Source organism: Salvelinus fontinalis, chromosome 4 (genome assembly GCF_029448725.1).
Source record: "Salvelinus fontinalis isolate EN_2023a chromosome 4, ASM2944872v1, whole genome shotgun sequence".
Taxonomy (NCBI): domain Eukaryota; kingdom Metazoa; phylum Chordata; class Actinopteri; order Salmoniformes; family Salmonidae; genus Salvelinus; species Salvelinus fontinalis.
This window is the reverse complement of record NC_074668.1, coordinates 22,952,003-22,974,454: the sequence shown is the minus strand read 5'-3', so window position 1 is coordinate 22,974,454 and position 22,452 is coordinate 22,952,003. Positions and strand designations below refer to the sequence as shown.

The 22,452-nt window shown below is 44.2% G+C and overlaps 1 protein-coding gene across 4 annotated transcripts in view; it reads left to right on the top strand.

Moving 5' to 3' along the window:
• The first annotated feature begins 6,746 nt into the window (after window positions 1–6,746).
• Window positions 6,747–22,452, top strand: part of LOC129853379 (BICD family-like cargo adapter 1) — a 67,305-nt gene continuing 51,599 nt past the window's right edge. For all 4 annotated transcript variants that reach the window (XR_008759120.1, XM_055919352.1, XM_055919351.1 and 1 more), the window contains exons 1-2: window positions 6,747–7,735; window positions 8,802–9,017. Coding sequence is in view for 3 of the 4 variants with exons in the window: in XM_055919352.1 (XP_055775327.1) it covers window positions 7,325–7,735; window positions 8,802–9,017 (627 nt within the window). In the remaining variant the exon portion in view is untranslated. The remainder of the gene's footprint in view (window positions 7,736–8,801; window positions 9,018–22,452) is intronic.

Here is a 22,452-nt window from a genome sequence, read left to right as displayed (position 1 = left end):
ATGAATCAATCAAAACACAGATATTGAAACAAACAATTTAAAAAATCTAACTGTAATAGAGCATGCTGGGAAATATGATAATGATGGGTGTGGTTTTTCAGACCAGCAAAATCCTTATTATTTGGGAATCAACCTCACTTGGGATTTGAACTCACAACCAGGCCATTGCCAGCAACCTGAATTTCCTGCTACACCACTGAACCTGTGGGTGTGACAATTATTAGAACTTATAGACATTATTTCACTTGTCTCTTTTGGGTGTCATGTAAAACCCTTTGATTTGTCCCAGTGGGTAGGGGATTTTTTTTTAGTTCCATTTAGAACCCTCTCATGAAGAACCCTCTGGTTCCAGGTAAAACCAATGACAGGTTCCACAGTTAAACTCAGGGTTCAGTTGATTACTTTCTAAATGTAATCCGTTACAGTTACTAGTTACATGTCCAAAATTGTAATCAGTAATGTAACTTTTGGATTACCCAAACTCAGTAACGTAATCTAATTACATTCTGTTACTTTTAGATTACTTTCCCCTTAAGAGGCATTAGAAGAAGACAAAAATGTATATTACAAATTGAACGACATCAATGTTAAAGTTTACATAGCTGGCCATATATGGATGCTAAATTGTACTTTATGGATTGGTTATGTAGGCTTCTTCTAACCCATCACTTTCTACTACATATAACAATACGATTAAATTATATCTTTACATTAAAGACCAAAGTCTATCAGAATACCAGTCATTCTAATAAATGTTATACCTTGATCTTCAAGAATAGGATTTGGTAATATGGAAGAAGAGATTAGCCAAATTGTTTTGCCTGAGCATGACCCCAAAACTAAGGACTTATTAGCCAACCTACTCTGCTGTTTATGATTTTGTTGTCATGTAGGACTGATTGGGCTCATTGATTTGAGTTGAAAAATAAATTCTGCGCTCATGGAATGGCATGCTTTGAGCCCTACTGAAAAGTGCTATTAACATCTGAAAAATGAATGCCATACGCTGCATTTGCTATAGGCCTATTGTTTACATTTTTGTTGGTGACACTTTGATATCTTGATAATATGCAGCTGTTTAAAGGGCAAATCCACAGATGAAACAATAACAAAATGGCCGCCTCACCCCTGTTTTGTTATTAAAAAGCTGAAGGACGGGCCTCGATGAATGTAACCACTCTCAGATTAATAGACAGATTTACAGGATGGATGTAAGGGCTGACCATCCATTATATAAAAGATATTGTTTTAACCATGTTATGAGGCTATACAGTGCTTGTTGACTTATATTTTGGGTTCTCATGGAGTGTGACAGTTGAACTAAGCTCATGAGGCATTTATAAGTTATATTCTTCAAGAATCAATTGATATATATATATGTATATATATATTCTACCGGTCGAAAGTTTTAGAACACCTACTCATTCATGTTTTTTTTTTACTGTTTTCTACATTGTTTTATAATAGTGAAGACATCAAAACTATGAAATAACACATATGGAATCATGTAATAACCAAAAAATGTTAAGCAAATCAAAATATATTTTATATTTGAGATTCTTCGAAATAGCTACCCTTTGCCTTGATGACAGCTTTGCACACTCTTGGCATTCTCTCAACCAGCTTCACCTGGAATGCTTTTCCAACATTCTTAAATGAGTTACCACATATTCTGAGCACTTGTTTGCTGCTTTTTCTTCACTCTGCAGTCCGACTCATCCCAAACAATCTTAATTTGGTTGAGGTTGGGGGATTGTGGATGCCAGGTCATCTGATGCAGCACTCCATCGCTCTCCTTCTTGGTCAAATAGACCTTAAACAGCCTGGAGGTGTGTTGGATCATTGTCCTGTTGAAAAACAAATGACAGTCCCACTAAGCCCAAACCAGATGGGATGGCGTATCGCTGTAGAATGCTGTGGTAGCCATGATGGTTAAGTGTGCCTTGAATTCCAAATAAATCACAGACAGTGTCACCAGCAAAGCACCCCACACCATAACACCTCCTCCTCCATACTTTACGGTGGGAAATACACATGCGGAGATCATCCGTTCACCCACACCGCGTCTCACAAAGACACAGTTGGAACCAAAAATCTCCAATTTGGACTCATCAGACCAAAGGACAAATTTCCACAAGTCTAATGTCCATCGCTCATGTTTTTTGGCCCAAGCAAGTCTCTTCTTCTTATTGGTGTCCTTTAGTAGTGGTTTCTTTAAAGCAATTCGACCATGAAGGCCTGATTCCCACAGTCTCCTCTAAACAGCTGATGTTGAGATGTGTTTGTTACTTGAACTCTGTGACGCATTTATTTGGGCTGCAATTTCTGAGGCTGGTAAACTCTAATGAACTTATCCTCTGCAGCAGAGGTAACTCTGGGTCTTCCATTCCTGTGGCGTTCCTCATGAGAGCCAGTTTCATCATAGCGCTTGATGGTTTTTGCGACAGCACTTGAAGAAACTTTAAAAGTTATTGAAATGCTTCATATTGACTGACCTTCATGTCTTAAAGTAATGATAGAATATTGTTTCTCTTTGCTAATTTGAGCTGTTCTTGTCATAATATGGACATGGTATTTTACTGTCTTCTGTATACCCCCCTACCTTGTCACAACACATTGGCTCAAACACATTAAGAAGGAAAGAAATTCCACAAATGAACTTTTAAGAAGGCACAACTGAGAATTGAAATGCATTCCAGGTGATTAGCTCATGAAGCTGGTTGAGAGAATGCCAAGAGTGTGCAAAGCTGTCATCAAGGCAAAGGGTGGCTATTTGAAGAATCTGAAACATAACATTTATTTTGATTTGTTTAACACTTTTTTGGGTACTACATGATTCCATATGTGTTATTTCATAGTTTTGATGTCTTCACTATTATACAACGTAGAAAATAGTTTAAAAAAATTAAAAACCTTGAATGAGTAGGTGTTCTAAAACTTTTGACCGGTAGTGTATACTGAATATATTTATAAGTCCAAAAATGGATGTAGCAACTACAGATTTACACTTTAAGTCTATCAAAAGTGTGCAAGTTTGAGCATGTGTCCATTAGGCCAATGGGTTTTATTTATTTTATCAAACTGAATTAGATTAAGCAATAAAAGCCGCACTTTTATTCCATAGGCTTGGATCCGCACTATGCAGCTGTTGTAAGAACGCATTTTTCATTGGCTGTCCACTGGTTTCAAAAACAATGATTGTTAGGCAACTTAAACGTTTTGAATTCAACCAATATTGGGTTCAAATACACATTTAGATTTGAGAACTAACATCCACAACAACCACAATCCGTAAGGTGCAAATAGCTAAATGAGAGAGCAGCAGTGTGATTCACATCAATGTGCTATGTAGATACAAAATAATAAGTGATATCCGTATCACTGAAGACTACACCACTGCTGTCATCCTTACCTCCAAGCATTTATTCAAGTTGGATAATCTTTGGATGCTGACAGCAGTCGCACCATTGGAAGACATAGCTTGGACTGTAGCCCACAAAAGCCTATTCCTGCTCTTTTCCCGCGATCCATCAAACACATTTGGTGTGTCATCATAGTGGTCTCTGACTTGTGCTCAGACTCGCTCAGGTGGAACAAACTTATATTTGCTCCTTTTTTGAATGTCATTGAGAAAATAGACAAGTGTCAAACATCTTTTCTGAATTTAAAAGTAATCCTCGAAATAATAATTTAGTTTTTCAAAAGTATCTGTAATCTGATTACAATATTTTTGCTGGTAATGTAACGGATTACAGTTACAAATTTTTTGTAATCCGTTACTCCCCAACTCTGGTTATATTTATAGGATACTTCAGATCTGCTTATGGTGCACACTGTTAAAAACGACCTGTAATTTGAAAGTAAGATACCGGGTACTGAGTTGCAGAAGAAATACAGTATTTTTAGAGTAGAATCAATGTGTTATTGTTGTCAAATAACTTGTTGTTGTTTACCTTACTTTCACTGCACTTTGAAATTTAGGTGGGTTAATGTGCTGGAGGTGGCTCATTAGCATATTTGGGGGTATGGTCTAAAAGATGCTGTATTTGTGTTAGTGGAAGTGTTTAAGATGTTTTATCATTATGTTGATAAAAGTTGCGCACTGCATTTGTCCACTCCCAGTTCTACAATCTTTCTGAAAACTTGTGACAATCAAGAGCTGCACTGTTAAGACGTTACTGTCCATTTTCCAGTAAGAGAAATTGCCGGGTGGTCACCGGGAATGTCACGTTCCTGACCTATTTCTGTTAGTTTGTTGTATGTGTTAGTTGGTCAGGACGTGAGTTTGGGTGGGCATTCTATGTTGTCTGTTTCTATGTTGGTTTAAGGGTTGCCTGGTATGGCTCTCAATTAGAGGCAGGTGTTTGGCGTTCCTCTAATTGAGAGTCATATTTAGGTAGGTTGTTTCACAGTGTTCGTTGTGGGTGGTTGTCTCCTGTGTCAGTGTTTGTCGCACCATACGGGACTGTTCGGTTTGTTTTGTACATCGTCATTTTGTGTAGTCTATTTTCCCTGTTTGTGCGTTCTTCGTGTTTAATGTAAGTTCGTCGTCCAGGTCTGTCTACTCCGTTTGTTGTTTTGTTAGTTTATAGTGAAGTTCGTGTTTTCGTCTTTTCTTTAAATAAATGATGTATTCACAACCCGCTGCGCCTTGGTTCAATCACTACTCCTCCTCTTCGGTTGTAGAGGAGGAGGAATACCATAACAGGGAAGTCATGTTTATTTTTGAATAAGTTACTGTCAGTTTGCTGGAAGTAGTTATTGTGAAATTCACAGTAACTTACAGCGGCTGATCTCTGTCACGCTAACTGACCTGATGGCGTGGCAGGAAGTTCAGTTTACTGCCAACCTAGAGGTTGAGGCGGGGTCCCAAGTGTGGTCATTACAAAGAATGCTTAATAGTTGTCGCCTAATGTTATAAGCTTTCTTGTAGTCAGCAAAGTTAATTGATGTGAGCTACTGGCAGCTAGTTGCAAGTATGTTACTGTTCATTTTACAATAACTTATACACAATAAGGTTGCCAGTTAAGCTGCCAGTGAGTTACTAGCAGTTATTGGCTATTAAGTTACTGTGACTTTTACAATAACTTACTGACAGCTGGTTTCCAATTCAGTAACACAAAATTCTCTACATTTTCTATTAATTTACTGTAAAATACAGTAATCTTTTAAGTAAGATGCTCAACATAACAATCAACCACTAAAACTGGCACAACACTTCCACTTACGGTTAGCACAAATACACCATGCCCTCTAATATGATAATGAGCCCCACCGGTACATTGCCCCACCTACATTTCAAAGTGCAGTAATGATTTTACCTTATATTCAAAATATTGGGTAATTTCTTTTTACATTATACTAGATTATCTGCATATGTACCATAAAAGGAACCAACCAGTACCACGTGAGTTCCTATGTGTACTTCCAAAGGTACCTTATGTGTACCTTTGACATTTTGTACCCCAGGGAACAACACTGTACCCTAACAGTACAATAATTTTGAGAGTGTGTGGATATAGGCTATTGGTAATAAAGATGTACCTGGTGGCACTGCTGAAACATTAATGCACTTCTGCCCGGAAGCTTGCAAGTTCAAATTCCCAAAGCATTCATGCACACTTAACATTAACTGTCCCTGAACACTCCAATTTTTACATTCGTGTTGTCAGATAATCAGACAATTATTCACTTGATTCTGGACAACTTTTATCAAAGTGCAGAACCGTATTCTTGCCATTAAATCTGTGGCCAATCTCTATCATGTCCACAGACCTGGTGGCATACAGAGATACAGTATTTCTGTTACATGTATTTAAAAAACATATTTTAATTACTTCTGAGTATTGTGTATGTTGTATTACACTGGGCTGAACTACACTCCAATGTATTTTGTAACAAGATACTTTCGAAAGCTCTAATTTATATTTTCTAAATGCATGATTGATCAGAGATAATTTACACTGATGATAGCCTGAGGCCGAAACATTTGTATTTTGTTTTTACCTTTTATTTATGCACTTTCTTGCACAATGATATATTCGTTGGGCACCACGATGGTTCAATAAACATCTTTATTTTGCATTCAATCCTCAGCTTTGGATCTATTCCTTTTTTTCATCCAGTATTTTCAAAACCACCCAGTTTATAAATTGTAATAGCCTACTATATGAAAGCTCCTGGTAATTAGTATAATGACATGTGGATCATATTGAAATATAGACTGACACAGAGAGTGGTAACTAATTAGGCCTGTTTATAAAATACAAAATCCTATCTGAGTAGATTGGTTTCTGGTTTGATAATGTATATAGGCCTAGTAAGATGGGGTTAAACAGCAAACTGACCTTTTATGTGTTATGTTATGAATTTATTATAACAGAAATGTTTATCATTGGGAATTCCTCTAGGAAATTCCTAACATTAGAGATTAGGACAGTCACGTGGGTTGTGCGTTGTTTATACATGAACACCCGCTGTGAAATAATGGGGTCAGATCTAGACCACCAGCGTGTTCCCCTATTCATCTGTCAAAACATCTGCTCTAATTTACTCTGGGGCCATGTCTGTGAGGACTAGGAGAGAACGTTCTTGATGTAATATTATATCGTTTAAAAGCTTTATGAAACTATGTAGACTCAAAGCGAAGGAAATACTCACCTACGTCACACATAATGCTAAATAACAATGGCGTTATCATCCTCAACCAATCGATGTTTATTTGTAACAGGTTGCTGTTGACGTCAGCAACGTGTGGCGCGCATTCCAGGGAGGAAAGGAGGTGGCGCAATCGGGCCCGCTCTCTGCTCGAGTGGGTATTTTGGATATTTTGCCGAAGCCTGAGGTTCTGCAAAATGCCTCCGGTGTAAAGTGGCCAACAATTATGGGGAGCCGGGACCCCGCCTCAACCGGGTGGACAGACCGACTGCTATTGAGAGTTCGTCGGGGCGGTTAATGTGGGGACAAAGCACACTGTGGACCGACAATCTTTACATCCAAGATAGCCAGCAGCAGACAGCAAGAGGCTCGTCGTCAGCTCAGCTGCAGAGGAGGCGGCACTGTTTGCAGGATTAAAGCGAGAGCTTGGTGTGTACGGTTTAGGGGAGGTGGTCTTCCGAGCGTGAGGGAAATTTGAGTCAGACAGGTTAGCTATTGCTGTGATTTTTAATAACTGTAACATATATGCCTACCAAGGAACCCTATCTATGGAGATATTGTCGACACAGAGAGGATCCGGTCAGCCCGACCTAGTGACCGAGTGGGTTCAACCGGAATAAATCAATTAGGTAGGCTAATCTCTTATTTTTTTGTCCATCGGGCGGCGATGTCAGCTTTCTGCCTCGACCTGCACACATCCAAGGCTGCGATTTCAGCACCACCCGAACTGGACAGCGACTGCATGGAGCACCCGGTGGATCAGGGCAACAAAACCCCACAAGAAAAGGGAGGATTTCAGGGCCACTCGCTGCTACACACCGGCTCAGGAGGCCTCGGGATGGCGTTGGAAGAGGAATTAGCCATGCTTACTGGGGAGCAGGACGACGAGGAGGAGGAAGAGTTGTCTGAATTGGAGACGCCTGTAATTGGACAGAATACAGACTTGTTGTCGCTCTTCCGTCAAAAAGAAAAGGACTTGGTTTTAGCTGCTAAACTAGGCAAGGCTCTGCTAGAGCGTAACCAAGACCTGACTAAGCAATATGATAAAATGAACAAAGATCTTAACGATAAACTAGAGGTAAGTAGCTTTACACTCACTGCCAAATACTGTATAATCGCATTCAGTCCTTCCAGATCTGTTTTTCAATTCACAGTTGTTTGGCCATCCTTTTTGTCTCAGTAAATTAATGTGGAGTTAAGCAGTGTATGTAACCATATTCAACTGATTAGGACTGCCCTCCATTATTGTAGTGCTATTGAGCAGATGTCACATTGTAAACAGTTTTTTCAGACTGTCTACAATTTACAGCTAATCTCCATACAGTGTAATAACAGTATAATGCCTCTATCATAAAAACACTTGCGCACAAAACACTGCTCTAACAGCAGACTGAGGTCACTCAATTCTCACAATTACTTTTTATTTATATGCTTTTACTGTCATTACCTGACACTGACAGGTAGCATTGACACAGGTGGAGAGGAGGTGTTCACAACATCTTGGGGTGTCACTAAAGCCCTGAAACCCCATAGATGTCTGTTGCATTTGTTCACGCTGACAGCAGAGCTTTTGTTCATCACATATGTAACCCTCCACTCCACTCAGCACATGGCCTGGAGTGGAACAACTACTAATCCCCTGTTAATGTCCCATGGAGATGGCCTACTGTATCTACTGTAGGCTACATCTGCTCAGGGCCCTGATCTCTAACAACACAGCACTACGCTATTACCCAGTGTACAATATTCATCAAGGAATTTCAAAGCTTTTTAGGGGCAGATAACATTGTTCGTTATCCTTTTACAAACCTTGTTTTACCAACCATGTTTTATTCCTGACACGCCTCTTTATTCAGGACTGATTACCCAACATGCTCTGGGCTACATCATGTGTGTAACCAACCATGCCACCCATCCCAACCCCCCATACCCTGACCCCCTGGTTCTCTCATATTATAAGCCCACACTCATATCCCCACCCCCTGCCTCAGCTTTATAAAGCTCTGGATAGAAAGGAGCAGAAGCTTTGTGCTATCCTTTCACAATCCAATGTCTGTTACTACTACTACTAGTCTCAGGCCTAACCTGGTCCCTCCAGTCCAGTAGCATCTCTAACCCTGTCCCTTGTCTCCCCTCACCCACAGCACCATGAGCAGGAGAAGCACGAGCTGCGGCGGCGGCTGGAGAATAGGGAGGGGGAGTGGGGGGACCGCGTGGCGGAGCTGGAGATAGATGTCCAGCAGCTGCAAGGAGAGCTGGAGCGCCATCAGGTCCAGCTGAGAGAGGCCGATCGCGACAAGTCCACGGCTATGAGGGAGCTGTCAGAAGAGAACCACCGCCTGCTGGAGCAACTTAACCGGGTGAGTGGAGATAACTATCTGTCTGTGGACCTTTTTGTCTGTCTGTAGACCTGTCATTCGGTCTGTCTGTCTGTGGACCACTGGGCCTCAACACTGGATGTCTCAGTCTGCCGTGTTCATGTTTAGAGAGGGTACAACTATGTTCTCATATAGAATGCATACATGCACATACATAGACAGCTTCAATCTCTTTCCCCATGTCTCTATCTCTCTCTCTCTCTCTCTCTCTTTCTCTCTCTCTCTCTCTCTCTCTCTCTCTCTCTCTCTCTCTCTCTCTCTCTCTCTCTCTCTCTCTCTCTCTCTCTCATACAGATCAATATATGCTAAGTCATCGAAAGTGGAACATTCACCTCTTAAATGCTGAATCATGTAGAATGATTTAGGCTGCATAATACTTATGCAACCCTCCTATCCATATTGATCAGTAACTACAGGCTGTTAAAACATATTTGATGTTTTAGGTAACAAAATGTTTTGATAACCTACATGATTGATGGGATAAGAACCGAAAAAACTGAGAAAGAATGATACGATGACAGGGAGAGTGGAGGAGGTAAATGTTCAATCAGAGCACATCCACTTTGTAAAGGGTTATGGACATGTGTCAGGAGAAGCTTTCATTGATTCGACTCCATGGACAGGCTGGACTGATGGAGGTGAGCAACAGTGCTGTAGGTAATACTGTTGATTAGACTCCCCTAAGAAGCTGGATTGACTACAGCCCGAATTCAAATCACTCAAACCTAACTAAAGTGGGAGGCATTGCCCTGACAACCTACATTTACATTTACATTTAAGTCATTTAGCAGACGCTCTTATCCAGAGCGACTTACAAATTGGTGCATTCACCTTATGACATCCAGTGGAACAGCCACTTTACAATAGTGCATCTAGATCTTTTAAGGGGGGGGGGGGGGGGGGCAGAAGGATTGCTTTATCCTATCCTAGGTATTCCTTGAAGAGGTGGGGTTTCAGGTGTCTCCGGAAGGTGGTGATTGACTCCGCTGTCCTGGCGTCGTGAGGGAGTTTGTTCCACCATTGGGGTGCCAGAGCAGCGAACAGTTTTGACTGGGCTGAGCGGGAACTGTACTTCCTCAGTGGTAGGGAGGCGAGCAGGCCAGAGGTGGATGAACGCAGTGCCCTTGTTTGGGTGTAGGGCCTGATCAGAGCCTGAAGGTACTGAGGTGCCGTTCCCCTCACAGCTCCGTAGGCAAGCACCATGGTCTTGTAGCGGATGCGAGCTTCAACTGGAAGCCAGTGGAGAGAGCGGAGGAGCGGGGTGACGTGAGAGAACTTGGGAAGGTTGAACACCAGACGGGCTGCGGCGTTCTGGATGAGTTGTAGGGGTTTAATGGCACAGGCAGGGAGCCCAGCCAACAGCGAGTTGCAGTAATCCAGACGGGAGATGACAAGTGCCTGGATTAGGACCTGCGCCGCTTCCTGTGTGAGGCAGGGTCGTACTCTGCGGATGTTGTAGAGCATGAACCTACAGGAACGGGCCACCGCCTTGATGTTGGTGGAGAACGACAGGGTGTTGTCCAGGATCACGCCAAGGTTCTTAGCGCTCTGGGAGGAGGACACAATGGAGTTGTCAACCGTGATGGCGAGATCATGGAACGGACAGTCCTTCCCCGGGAGGAAGAGCAGCTCCGTCTTGCCGAGGTTCAGCTTGAGGTGGTGATCCGTCATCCACACTGATATGTCTGCCAGACATGCAGAGATGCGATTCGCCACCTGGTTATCAGAAGGGGGAAAGGAGAAGATTAATTGTGTGTCGTCTGCATAGCAATGATAGGAGAGACCATGTGAGGTTATGACAGAGCCAAGTGACTTGGTGTATAGCGAGAATAGGAGAGGGCCTAGAACAGAGCCCTGGGGGACACCAGTGGTGAGAGCGCGTGGTGAGGAGACAGATTCTCGCCACGCCACCTGGTAGGAGCGACCTGTCAGGTAGGACGCAATCCAAGCGTGGGCCGCGCCGGAGATGCCCAACTCGGAGAGGGTGGAGAGGAGGATCTGATGGTTCACAGTATCGAAGGCAGCCGATAGGTCTAGAAGGATGAGAGCAGAGGAGAGAGAGTTAGCTTTAGCAGTGCGGAGCGCCTCCGTGATACAGAGAAGAGCAGTCTCAGTTGAGTGACTAGTCTTGAAACCTGACTGATTTGGATCAAGAAGGTCATTCTGAGAGAGATAGCAGGAGAGCTGGCCAAGGACGGCACGTTCAAGAGTTTTGGAGAGAAAAGAAAGAAGGGATACTGGTCTGTAGTTGTTGACATCGGAGGGATCGAGTGTAGGTTTTTTCAGAAGGGGTGCAACTCTCGCTCTCTTGAAGACGGAAGGGACGTAGCCAGCGGTCAAGGATGAGTTGATGAGCGAGGTGAGGTAAGGTAGAAGGTCTCCGGAAATGGTCTGGAGAAGAGAGGAGGGGATAGGGTCAAGCGGGCAGGTTGTTGGGCGGCCGGCCGTCACAAGAAGCGAGATTTCATCTGGAGAGAGAGGGGAGAAAGAGGTCAAAGCACAGGGTTGGGCAGTGTGAGCAGAACCAGCGGTGTCGTTTGACTTAGCAAACGAGGATCGGATGTCGTCGACCTTCTTTTCAAAATGGTTGACGAAGTCGTCTGCAGAGAGGGAGGAGGGGGGGGAGGGGGATTCAGGAGGGAGGAGAAGGTGGCAAAGAGCTTCCTAGGGTTAGAGGCAGATGCTTGGAATTTAGAGTGGTAGAAAGTGGCTTTAGCAGCAGATACAGAAGAGGAAAATGTAGAGAGGAGGGAGTGAAAGGATGCCAGGTCCGCGGGGAGGCGAGTTTTCCTCCATTTCCGCTCGGCTGCCCGGAGCCCTGTTCTGTGAGCTCGCAATGAGTCGTCGAGCCACGGAGCGGGAGGGGAGGACCGAGCCGGCCTGGAGGATAGGGGACATAGAGAGTCAAAGGATGCAGAAAGGGAGGAGAGGAGGGTTGAGGAGGCAGAATCAGGAGATAGGTTGGAGAAGGTTTGGGCAGAGGGAAGAGATGATAGGATGGAAGAGGAGAGAGTAGCGGGGGAGAGAGAGCGGAGGTTGGGACGGCGCGATACCATCCGAGTAGGGGCAGTGTGGGAAGTGTTGGATGAGAGCGAGAGGGAAAAGGATACAAGGTAGTGGTCGGAGACTTGGAGGGGAGTTGCAATGAGGTTAGTGGAAGAACAGCATCTAGTAAAGATGAGGTCAAGCGTATTGCCTGCCTTGTGAGTAGGGGGGGAAGGTGAGAGGGTGAGGTCAAAAGAGGAGAGGAGTGGAAAGAAGGAGGCAGAGAGGAATGAGTCGAAGGTAGACATGGGGAGGTTAAAGTCACCCAGAACTGTGAGAGGTGAGCCGTCCTCAGGAAAGGAGCTTATCAAGGCATCAAGCTCATTGATGAACTCTCCAAGGGAACCTGGAGGGCGATAAATGATAAGGATGTTAAGCTTGAAAGGGCTGGTAACTGTGACAGCATGGAATTCAAAGGAGGCGATAGACAGATGGGTAAGGGGAGAAAGAGAGAATGACCACTTGGGAGAGATGAGGATCCCGGTGCCACCACCCCGCTGACCAGAAGGTCTCGGGGTGTGCGAGAACACGTGGGCAGACGAAGAGAGAGCAGTAGGAGTAGCAGTGTTATCTGTGGTGAGCCATGTTTCCGTCAGTGCCAGGAAGTCGAGGGACTGGAGGGACGCATAGGCTGAGATGAGCTCTGCCTTGTTGGCCGCAGATCGGCAGTTCCAGAGGCTACCGGAGACCTGGAACTCCACGTGGGTCGTGCGGGCTGGGACCACCAGGTTAGGGTGGGCGCGGCCACGCGGTGTGAAGCGTTTGTATGGTCTGTGCAGAGAGGAGAGAACAGGGATAGACAGACACATGGTTGACAGGCTACAGAAGAGGCTACGCTAATGCAAAGGAGATTAGAATGACAAGTGGGCTACACGTCTCGAATGTTCAGAAAGTTAAGCTTACGTTGCAAAATAAAAATAAAATACAAGATCTTATTGACTAAAATGATATAGTACTGCTGGCTGGTGAAGTAGCCTGGCTAGCAGTGGCTACGTTGTTGAAAGTGAAGCTGGCTAGGTAACCTCGACAATTTCACTAAATTTCTCTAAACTACACAATTATCATGGATACAAGGACAGCAAAGACAACTAGCTAACACTACGCTAATCAAGTCGTTCCGTTGTAATGTAAGTTTCTACAGTGCTGCTATTCGGTAGAAGTTGGCTAACCTGACTAGCAGAGTGGTCAATTCCTTTTAGGCCTAAATCCAAATGGGAAACTAATGGAAACACCGGCCAGGAAGGTAGTAGACAGCTCTTCTACCAACTTGAGTCGAGGTGCAGCAAAAAATCACATGAATATCTGGAAAAACTATTTTTCCTAATGGACATTCATTCCAGGACAGAAACACCCAATGTTTCCATTCATTCCATATCCTCTACATCAACAGTTAGAAATTATTTTACTGCTGCTCATTTTACCAATAGCATACCAGGCTGAGGCTGATAGGCACGGCGTCACATAGCTGTTTCTAAAAGAGACTAGCTTTCCAGTGACGCGAGGGACAGGGATATGCTTTTGTGCGAGTTGAAGGGACATATTGATACCTTTAATCTGGGTATGTTAAGGCTGTCACATGGAGAAAGCTGTGTGTTGACTTCAGTCAGAGGGCCAGTCTCATTTTAATAGCCAGAGAAGCTTCAGATGTGGAGATAGGCGGGTGTTGCCTGCTGATGTGCTCTGGTGACACCAGTGACAGTGTTGTAGGTGTGGGTGACAATGCCTGTGGTGCAGTGCTGTCTGTCCTGGGAATAGATGTGAGCTGCAGTCAGGCAGATGCTGCTTCCTTCCACAGCCCAGCAGGGAGAGAGATGGCTAGCGGTCAATGGCAGTTTTTACGCTCCTGGCCAGGGCTGCTGCTGGCTGTGCGCTGTTACAGATACAGAGACAGCAGCAGCACCGCTGGGTTATACAGACCTGCTTCACCCCTCATTTCCATCTCTGATCAGATTAAAGTGAAATACATGTCAACCACCATCAGTCTCTGACCAATGAGCGGGCCCTGAACTGGTCTGTTGCTATGGATCCTGCTAGGTATGTAATTAAGTTGCAGTTGATTTAAAAGCAGCCTTGGTTAATATGACATTGGTGTAGATGGGGGGGGGGGGGGGGGGGTAATTTATGAGTGCTAATAGAGAGTATTGATCAGGCTTGCGTGATTCACTGCTGTCGGATGCCAGAGAGACCTCCTGTGTAATAAAATGAATGAAGTCAGACATGGTAATCTCTCTGTTACTAAGCAATGGCCTGCTTACACCACAGCTCTGAGTACACATCCTCCTAGGGAACCCACACCAGACTCTGACAAACCTCCCAGTAGTAGAGCCACCAGAGAAGCACCAGCCTTATTAGGATTACAGTCTGTCTGTCTGTCTGTCTGTCTGTCTGTCTGTCTGTCTGTCTGTCTGTCTGTCTGTCTGTCTGTCTGTCTGTCTGTCTCTCTTTGAGCGTGTAGTCCTATCCGAAGACATGGATTAGGAGATGTTTTGGCTTTGTAATGACATATTCTTTGTAGCAGCATTAGTAGAGACAAGGATGCTGACTGTTTTATCGACGGACAGACCATTTAGTCTGGCAAGACTCACTACAAAACAAGCAATAAATTCATTTCCAAGGTTCTTTAAGATCTATTCTTTAAGATCTATTGTTTAAGATCTATTATTTTAGATCTATTCTTTAAGATTCATTCTTTAAGATCTATTCTTTTAGATATATTCCATATCGGTAGCTCCATTCTAACCGGGCCACTCTGGACACATTCACTGGGGACCAGACTCAGACACATGACAGGAGTGCCACATGTGTCCACTGTCTTCCAGTCTAAAATAAAGCACCCCCCTGTGAAGGAGTGACAGAAATAAGTGGTAATCTGTTGCAGGCTGCAGTCATGACAGCAGAGAGCCTGGAGAATGGCTAGAATCCTATCATGTGTCTGACAGCTCTTCCAATGGCCATTCTCAAAACAAAGCTTTGAAGATTACACTCACAATAACAATGCACTTTCATAATAACAGATTAGAGTGAGGAACCAATAGTCTGCTGGAACCAAGTCTCTGATTGGATGCAGCAGGAATGACCTTGGTGTGGTGGGGCTGGCCACAGGAAGTGATGTAAAACGCAGTGTGTAAGATGCGGCACTGAAGGGATTAGGTCATAATCCTCTGTAATAGACTTTTTTATGCATTCAATCAGCAGCCAGAACAACAACACTACTCCATACTGCACTCGCAGCTAATTAAAAACTGTCACCCTGTCTGTGTGTGAGCCATTGACCCTCATGTTCAGGGACAGTGCAAACCTGCCACTAATACACTAGGACACGGGAGCCATTCTCTATGAGCTGGACTTAAATATATGAGAGCCACACAAGTCACTGACATATTCAACAGCCACATACTGTAGAGACACAGACACTTACTACTCATACAGACTCAAAGAAGCACAGACGTAAAAACACATCTAAACCCAGTGGTGTCTGCTGGTCTGGTAGGCTTGGCTGTCCTGGGGTGTGAGGTTGACCAATCCCCTGAGGCCTAATCTGATCAGAGTGAACCAGCGAGGAAGGAACATTTCTCTAATTGCATTACAGCACACATTTAGAAAGGGGTAGACCTGACTCCAGCACAAATGCCTACATGTTTTAGGCTATAACCCTGATCAAATCAAAACCCCAAATCTCTGGCTACGCCAAGATGATCAGACACCCACAGCTCCTCCAGTGACCTTATTGGAGCTGCTTGTTTTTAGGGCAATGTGTAGATGGGAGTAATAATGTGCTGTGTGGTTACAAAGACCCCCTTAAGGCCTTTTGTTAGGTCTATGTGTATGTGTACACTGAAGCTCTGCATTACACTATGATAAACTCATAGACCTCAACTAACTGTAATGAGCTACCATGGGCCATGGGTAATACTCTGTTGTGCTCTGCTCTGCTCCATGGCTACCTACCACCGTATAAAACACCTAGGTGAACAACACACACCGTGTGTTCAACACAGACACTGGGCATCTTTCCAGGCCATCAGTTGTGATGAGGAACAGAAGCATCAGGTCTAGAATGGATCCTAAGGCTGCAAAGGGACAGAGGACACCTGCTGCTGCTCCCTGCCTGCTACTACTGCTCCCTGCCTGCTGCTACTGCTCCCTGCCTGCTGCTACTTCTCCCTGCCTGCTGCTGCTGCTCCCTGCCTGCTGTTACTTCTCCCTGCCTGCCTGCTGCTGCTCCCTGCCTGCTGCTGCTGCTCCCTGCCTGCTGCTACTGCTCCCTGCCTGCTGCTACTTCTCCCTGCCTGCTGCTACTGCTCCCTGCCTGCTGCTACTGCTCCCTGCCTGCTGTTGCTGCTCCCTACCTGCTGCTACTGCTCCCTGCCTGCTGCTACTGCTCCCTGCCTGCTGCTACTGCTCCCTACCTGCTCCTACTGCTCCCTGCCTGCTGCTGCTGCTCCCTGACTGCTGCTACTGCTCCCTGCCTGCTGCTACTGCTCCCTGCCTGCTGCTACTTCTCACTGCCTGCTGCTACTGCTCCCTACCTGCTGCTCCCTGCCTGCTGCTACTGCTCCCTGCCTGCTGCTACTGCTCCCTACCTGCTGCTACTGCTCCCTGCCTGCTGCTGCTGCTCCCTGACTGCTGCTACTGCTCCCTGCCTGCTGCTACTGCTCCCTGCCTGCTGCTACTTCTCACTGCCTGCTGCTACTGCTCCCTACCTGCTGCTCCCTGCCTGCTGCTACTGCTCCCTGCCTGCTGCTACTGCTCCCTGCCTGCTGCTCCTTCTCCCTGCCTGCTGCTGCTGTTCCCTGCCTGCTGCTGCTGCTCCCTGCTCCCTGCTGCTGCTCTCTGACTGCTGCTGCTGCTCCCTGACTGCTGCTGCTGCTCCCTGACTGCTGCTACTGCTCCCTGCCTGCTTCTGCTGCTCCCTGACTGCTGCTACTTCTCCCTGCCTGCTGCTGCTGCTCCCTGCCTGCTGCTACTTCTCACTGCCTCCTGCTACTGCTCCCTACCTGCTGCTACTGCCTGCTGCTACTGCTCCCTGCCTGCTGCTACTGCTCCCTGCCTGCTGCTACTGCTCCCTGCCTGCTGCTGCTGCTCCCTGCCTGCTGCTACTTCTCACTGCCTGCTGCTGCTGCTCCCTACCTGCTGCTACTGCCTGCTGCTACTGCTCCCTGCCTGCTGCTACTGCTCCCTGCCTGCTGCTACTGCTCCCTGCCTGCTGCTGCTGCTCCCTGCCTGCTGCTACTTCTCACTGCCTGCTGCTGCTGCTCCCTACCTGCTGCTACTGCCTGCTGCTACTGCTCCCTGCCTGCTGCTACTGCTCCCTGCCTGCTGCCATCAGTGGTGCTGACATTCAGAGCTTCATTGATAACGTTAAACTGTGTTACTTTTATTTAACTAGGCAAGTCAGTTAAGAACAAATTCTTATTTACAATGGCGGCCTACACCGGCCAAACCCGGACGACGCTGGGCCAATTGTGCACTGCCCTATGGGACTCCCAATCACAGCCGGTTGTGATACAGCCTGGATTCAAACCAGGGTGTCTGTAGTGACGCCTCTAGCACTGAGATGCAGTGCCTTAGACCGCTGCGCCACTCAGGAAACTGGAAGAGCGACATATGTATTGTTTTAGTGCATGGCATGACCAGCATCATATAGATCCATAAACTAATACACTGTGTGCTATGACTAAGGAAAATGCCAGAAACATGGCCACCTAGCCACACAGCTCCATCAATCCTGTCTCTCTCGCTCTGGTTGCTATGACAACCCAGGTGTCATATGTGAGATTTCATGTGTTACCATGGGAATGTGCTCTCTGTGACACTGTGTGCTGTACAGCCAGCCCAATGTCAGGTTGTAACATAGATCCACCTGACATGTACACACATGGACTTGCAAGTCATCTTCAACCATATGTGTATAATAGCTTGTGCTGTACAGTTTGTTCTGCATCCTGAGGAGAGGGCAGAGAGAGAAAGAGGGAACAGATAAGCCATTGGAAATCACTGATTTAATTACCAATATTAAAAATGAAGAGGATACAAGTGGTAAATCCGTTAAGGATCCACCTACCCCCTCTCAATTCCACACCCATAGGTGTAAGCAAGAACATTAGACTGGAAACCACAGAAACTCTGCTATGTTCTTGTATTAAAGACGCTATGGATTAGGCCTGTATGTAGGGAAGATATTGTTCCTCTTCTATCAAAGACTGCAGTAAATTAAAGGGTTTTGAGAATGTTGTGATTATCCCTTTGAAAGATCATGGCTTGGCACAAGGTCAATGTTCCCTCAAAGCTGTGCGCATGCGCCACCTCCTTCAGGACAGCGGCGCAGAAGAAATACCATGCCGCGCAGAGACGCAAGAGATTGAACTTCACTGAGTTCGCTCCATTAGTATGCACTATATAGATCAACGTTTTTTCTGTGATCGAATCAACATTATATCAGCCCCCTTTCAATGCAACAAACCAAACCAAATCTAACTTTGCAAGACTGCGTTTGTGATTTTGTTGTATGCAGAGCCAAAGCGCAACGGAGTAGAATGTTGGTGGTCTTTCAATCACCAGCGAGTGAATGCGCTTTTCAGATCAGAGCGCAGAGCCGCGCGTGTGCACATGTGTTGATATTCGTTGCTAGTTGGCGAGTTATTAGCCCAGTTATAGATAAGTATAGGCCAATGGGGAGATACTGCTTCCTACAAGAGCACAAAACGTGCAGTCTACATTTCAAGCTGTCTTTGAAAAGCCTGTCAGGTAAAAAGCTTATGTCTTAATTAAAGGTGCAGTGTTGAATTGTGAGACAAGCTTGAATATGCAAATAAGCCAATAGGCAGAGGGGTAACCTACATTATCTAATTCTCTGTATGGTAATAATAATTCATTGTATTTTGTAAAGTGGGTTCTTGCATCGTACAACACAATACAATGAAATTTACAGTCACCTGTTTGGCCAATGACCAAGTAAAAAATAATGAATTAAAACCTTTTCTCAATAGGGGGTGCTGTTTGCACTTTGTAATAATTTCGTTCCCAAATTAAACTGCCTCGTACTCAATTCTTGCTCGTACAATATGCATATTATTATTACTATTGGATAGAAAACACTCTATAGTTTCTAAAACCGTTTGAATTATATCTGTGAGTAAAACAGAACTCGAGTTGGAGCAATTTTCTTATGAGGAAGTGAGAAATCTGAAATCTGCAGGCTGTTCTGAGGTCGGTTTATTAATTTGCATGTCTTCTATTGGTTGAGATGCACTGCATACGCCTTCCCCTGGATGTCAGCAAATAGTGAGAATTGAAATGGAGTTGCTAGGCAGATCTGAGGCCTTATAAATGGGCTGGCAACGTGGGGTCCTCTCTTTCTTTCCTTCGCCATGACGCAAGACAGACCTCATGATGGCGTTCTAGAAAGCTCCCGTTATAGCCCTTAGATATATCCGGCACTGATTTTATTCGATATAGGTGTTAAAGACATCATAATGTTGTTATTTTAAACCGAGTTATATCAGTTTATATCAGTATATTGCGATTTTCGGGTATTTATTTGTGCTGCGTTCTAGTGAGTTGAGCACGTCTGGCCCACATGGCTAATGTTTACTGCTAATTCCAAAGTTAAGGACAACAATCTACAACCGAGCAACGATTCTTTTGGAAAAAGGACAACTTGCCCAAGATTCTGATGGGAGCTCATCAAAAAGTAAGAACTATTTATGATGTTAATTCGTTGTTCTGTTGAAAAATGTAAAACTTATATTCCGGCATTAATTTCGGTGCGGTCTCGCTTTAACGCACGCTGTATGTCGTAGTAACGTTCATTTTAAAAATCTAACACAGCGATTGCATTAATAACTAATGTATCTTTCATTTGCTGTCCAACCTGTATTTTTTAGTCAAGTTTAAATTTAGTTACTGATTAGATTAGGTGCCTCTCCCAAGATTTCTCCCGACATATTGTTGGCAGCTTGGCTACTATTCTCATGGTATAACCACGATTTGTGCCGCTAAATATGCACATTTTCAAACAAACTCTATATGTATTGTGTAATATGATGTTATAGGACTGTCATCTGAAGAAGTTTGAGAAGGTTAGTGAAAAAATTAATATCTTTTGCTGGTTTATTCGTTATCGCTATTGTTGGCTTGAATCAATGCTGTTGTGTGGTTGGCTATTGTAGTAAGCTAATATAATGCTATATTGTGTTTTCGCTGTAAAACACTTAAAAAATCTGAAATATTGGCTGGATTCACAAGATCTTTGTCTTTTTGTCTTTTATTTGCTGTACGCTGTGTATTTTTCATAAATGTTTTATGATGAGTATTTAGGTAATTCACGTTGGTCTCTGTAGTTATTCTAGTTGCTTTGGTGAGAGTTGTGATGGTGGCTGCAATGTAAAACTATGATTTATACCTGAAATATGCACATTTTTCTAACAAAACATATGCTATACAATAAATATGTTATAAGACTGTCATCTGATGAAGTTGTTTCTTGGTTAGTGGCTATTTATATCTTTATTTGGTCTAAATTGTGATAGCTACCTATGCAGAAAAAAATGGTGGGAAAAAAAAGTTGTGTCTTTTGCTATCGTGGTTAGCTAATAGATTTACATATTGTGTCTTCCCTGTAAAACATTTTAAAAATCAGAAATGATGGCTGGATTCACAAGATGTGTATCTTTCATCTGGTGTCTTGGACTTGTAATTTAATTATATTTTTATATATATATATTTTTTATTTTACCGTTATTTTACCAGGTAAGTTGACTGAGAACACGTTCTCATTTGCAGCAACGACCTGGGGAGTAGTTACAGGGGAGAGGAGGGGGATGAATGAGCCAATTAGATGCTAGTATTTACTTGTGACGCTATGCTAGGCTATGCTAGTCAGCTTTTTTACTGATGGGGGTGCTCCCGGATCCGGGATTGTGATGAAGTAGAAGTTAATGTCAAACCCTTCATAATGTTAAAACGTTTTTAAAAGTCTCATGCAATGTAGGCCTGCATTGAACACCAGGCTACTGTAGGCTATATCATAGAAATCAAAAGCTATTTCCATCTGAAAATGTTATGGGATTTGCTCCATTGGTTTTGTTGGTAGACCTACATTATGCTCCAATAGCCGCAATAGCCTATTGGCTAGCCTCAGTGTTCACTGTAAACGTGCGCCGGAAGTTGCACAAAATTCTCACAATGTTCAAGTTTCTGCTCACAAGACCAAACATTTGCTCAGTGCCCCAGGAAATTAGAGGGAACATTTTACAAGGTACTGTACCTTTGTGTCCTGACTCTGGAGAAAGAATGAGCATTTATGCTTGTCTCTCAGCATATTGAGCTCTAGTTTTTGGCCTGGATTCTGTTGCAGTAGTCCAATTTCCCCCATGTACTGATAATACTTGATCTGGGATCTGAGGACTTTATGCCCAGATTAAGGGGAATATCAGTACATCTGGCAACACAGTGAAATATCCTGTTTTTCCTCTGATCTCAATCTGTCAGGCGCAGTGTGACACTTGAGTCAAATGTCACATTCCCACTGTGACTGGGCTCTGCATAGACCTCCACTGAGACAGATACATCAGCCAGTTTAGCAGAGATGAAGAGCTGTATGCATCTTTCTGGCCTGGTTAGGAGAATGTGAAGCACATTCAGAATGGCAGAGTAGAGCAGCTGTGTTTGAATGTCTAAGAATACATCAAACTAATGATTCTGCGTTTGGTATAGGCTATATCATTCCTCCCATGCATCACTGGGGATGACAAGGTGCCATTATGAAAAAAGGGTACATAGAAGTAGAAGACTTGTAGGAGTGCCACGACAAACTTTTTCTTATTTTTGTAAGCATAGTGCACTGACCAAACAGTGTTATGACACAGCACAGATTTTAGTTTTCAGGTTGTTCTTCCCTTAGTCTCCCACACAGAATACATCAAAATTACAACCTCTCTCTGAGTTACTTAAGGACACAAGTGCATTCAAGTGTGAATGGAACACATACATTTTTCCTCACCTATAAAAGCTTTCCAAAAAGCAGGGTGTAGTGCAGATTTATGAGTATAAGCCCTGTATTATTACACAATATGCCATGCTAGTTCCACGAATCACCAACAGATGTCCAGTGGGGAAACCATAAATCTCACCCAAATCTCTAACTCACTTACAGTAGACTGTAGTAGAAAAGTCAACTCTGTTTTGGACTCAGACAGACAGACAGATGGGTGGAGAGCTCTGTCCAATTACATTATACCTGTAGGTCTAAAACAAGGATAGAGCATTAGAGAGCGGCTGTGTTTGGTAACTTCCTGTTCTTACCTGTCCCATGCAGTCACTACTCACGAAGGCGTCACCAGTCACCACGGTGGCCAACAATTCAACCGCT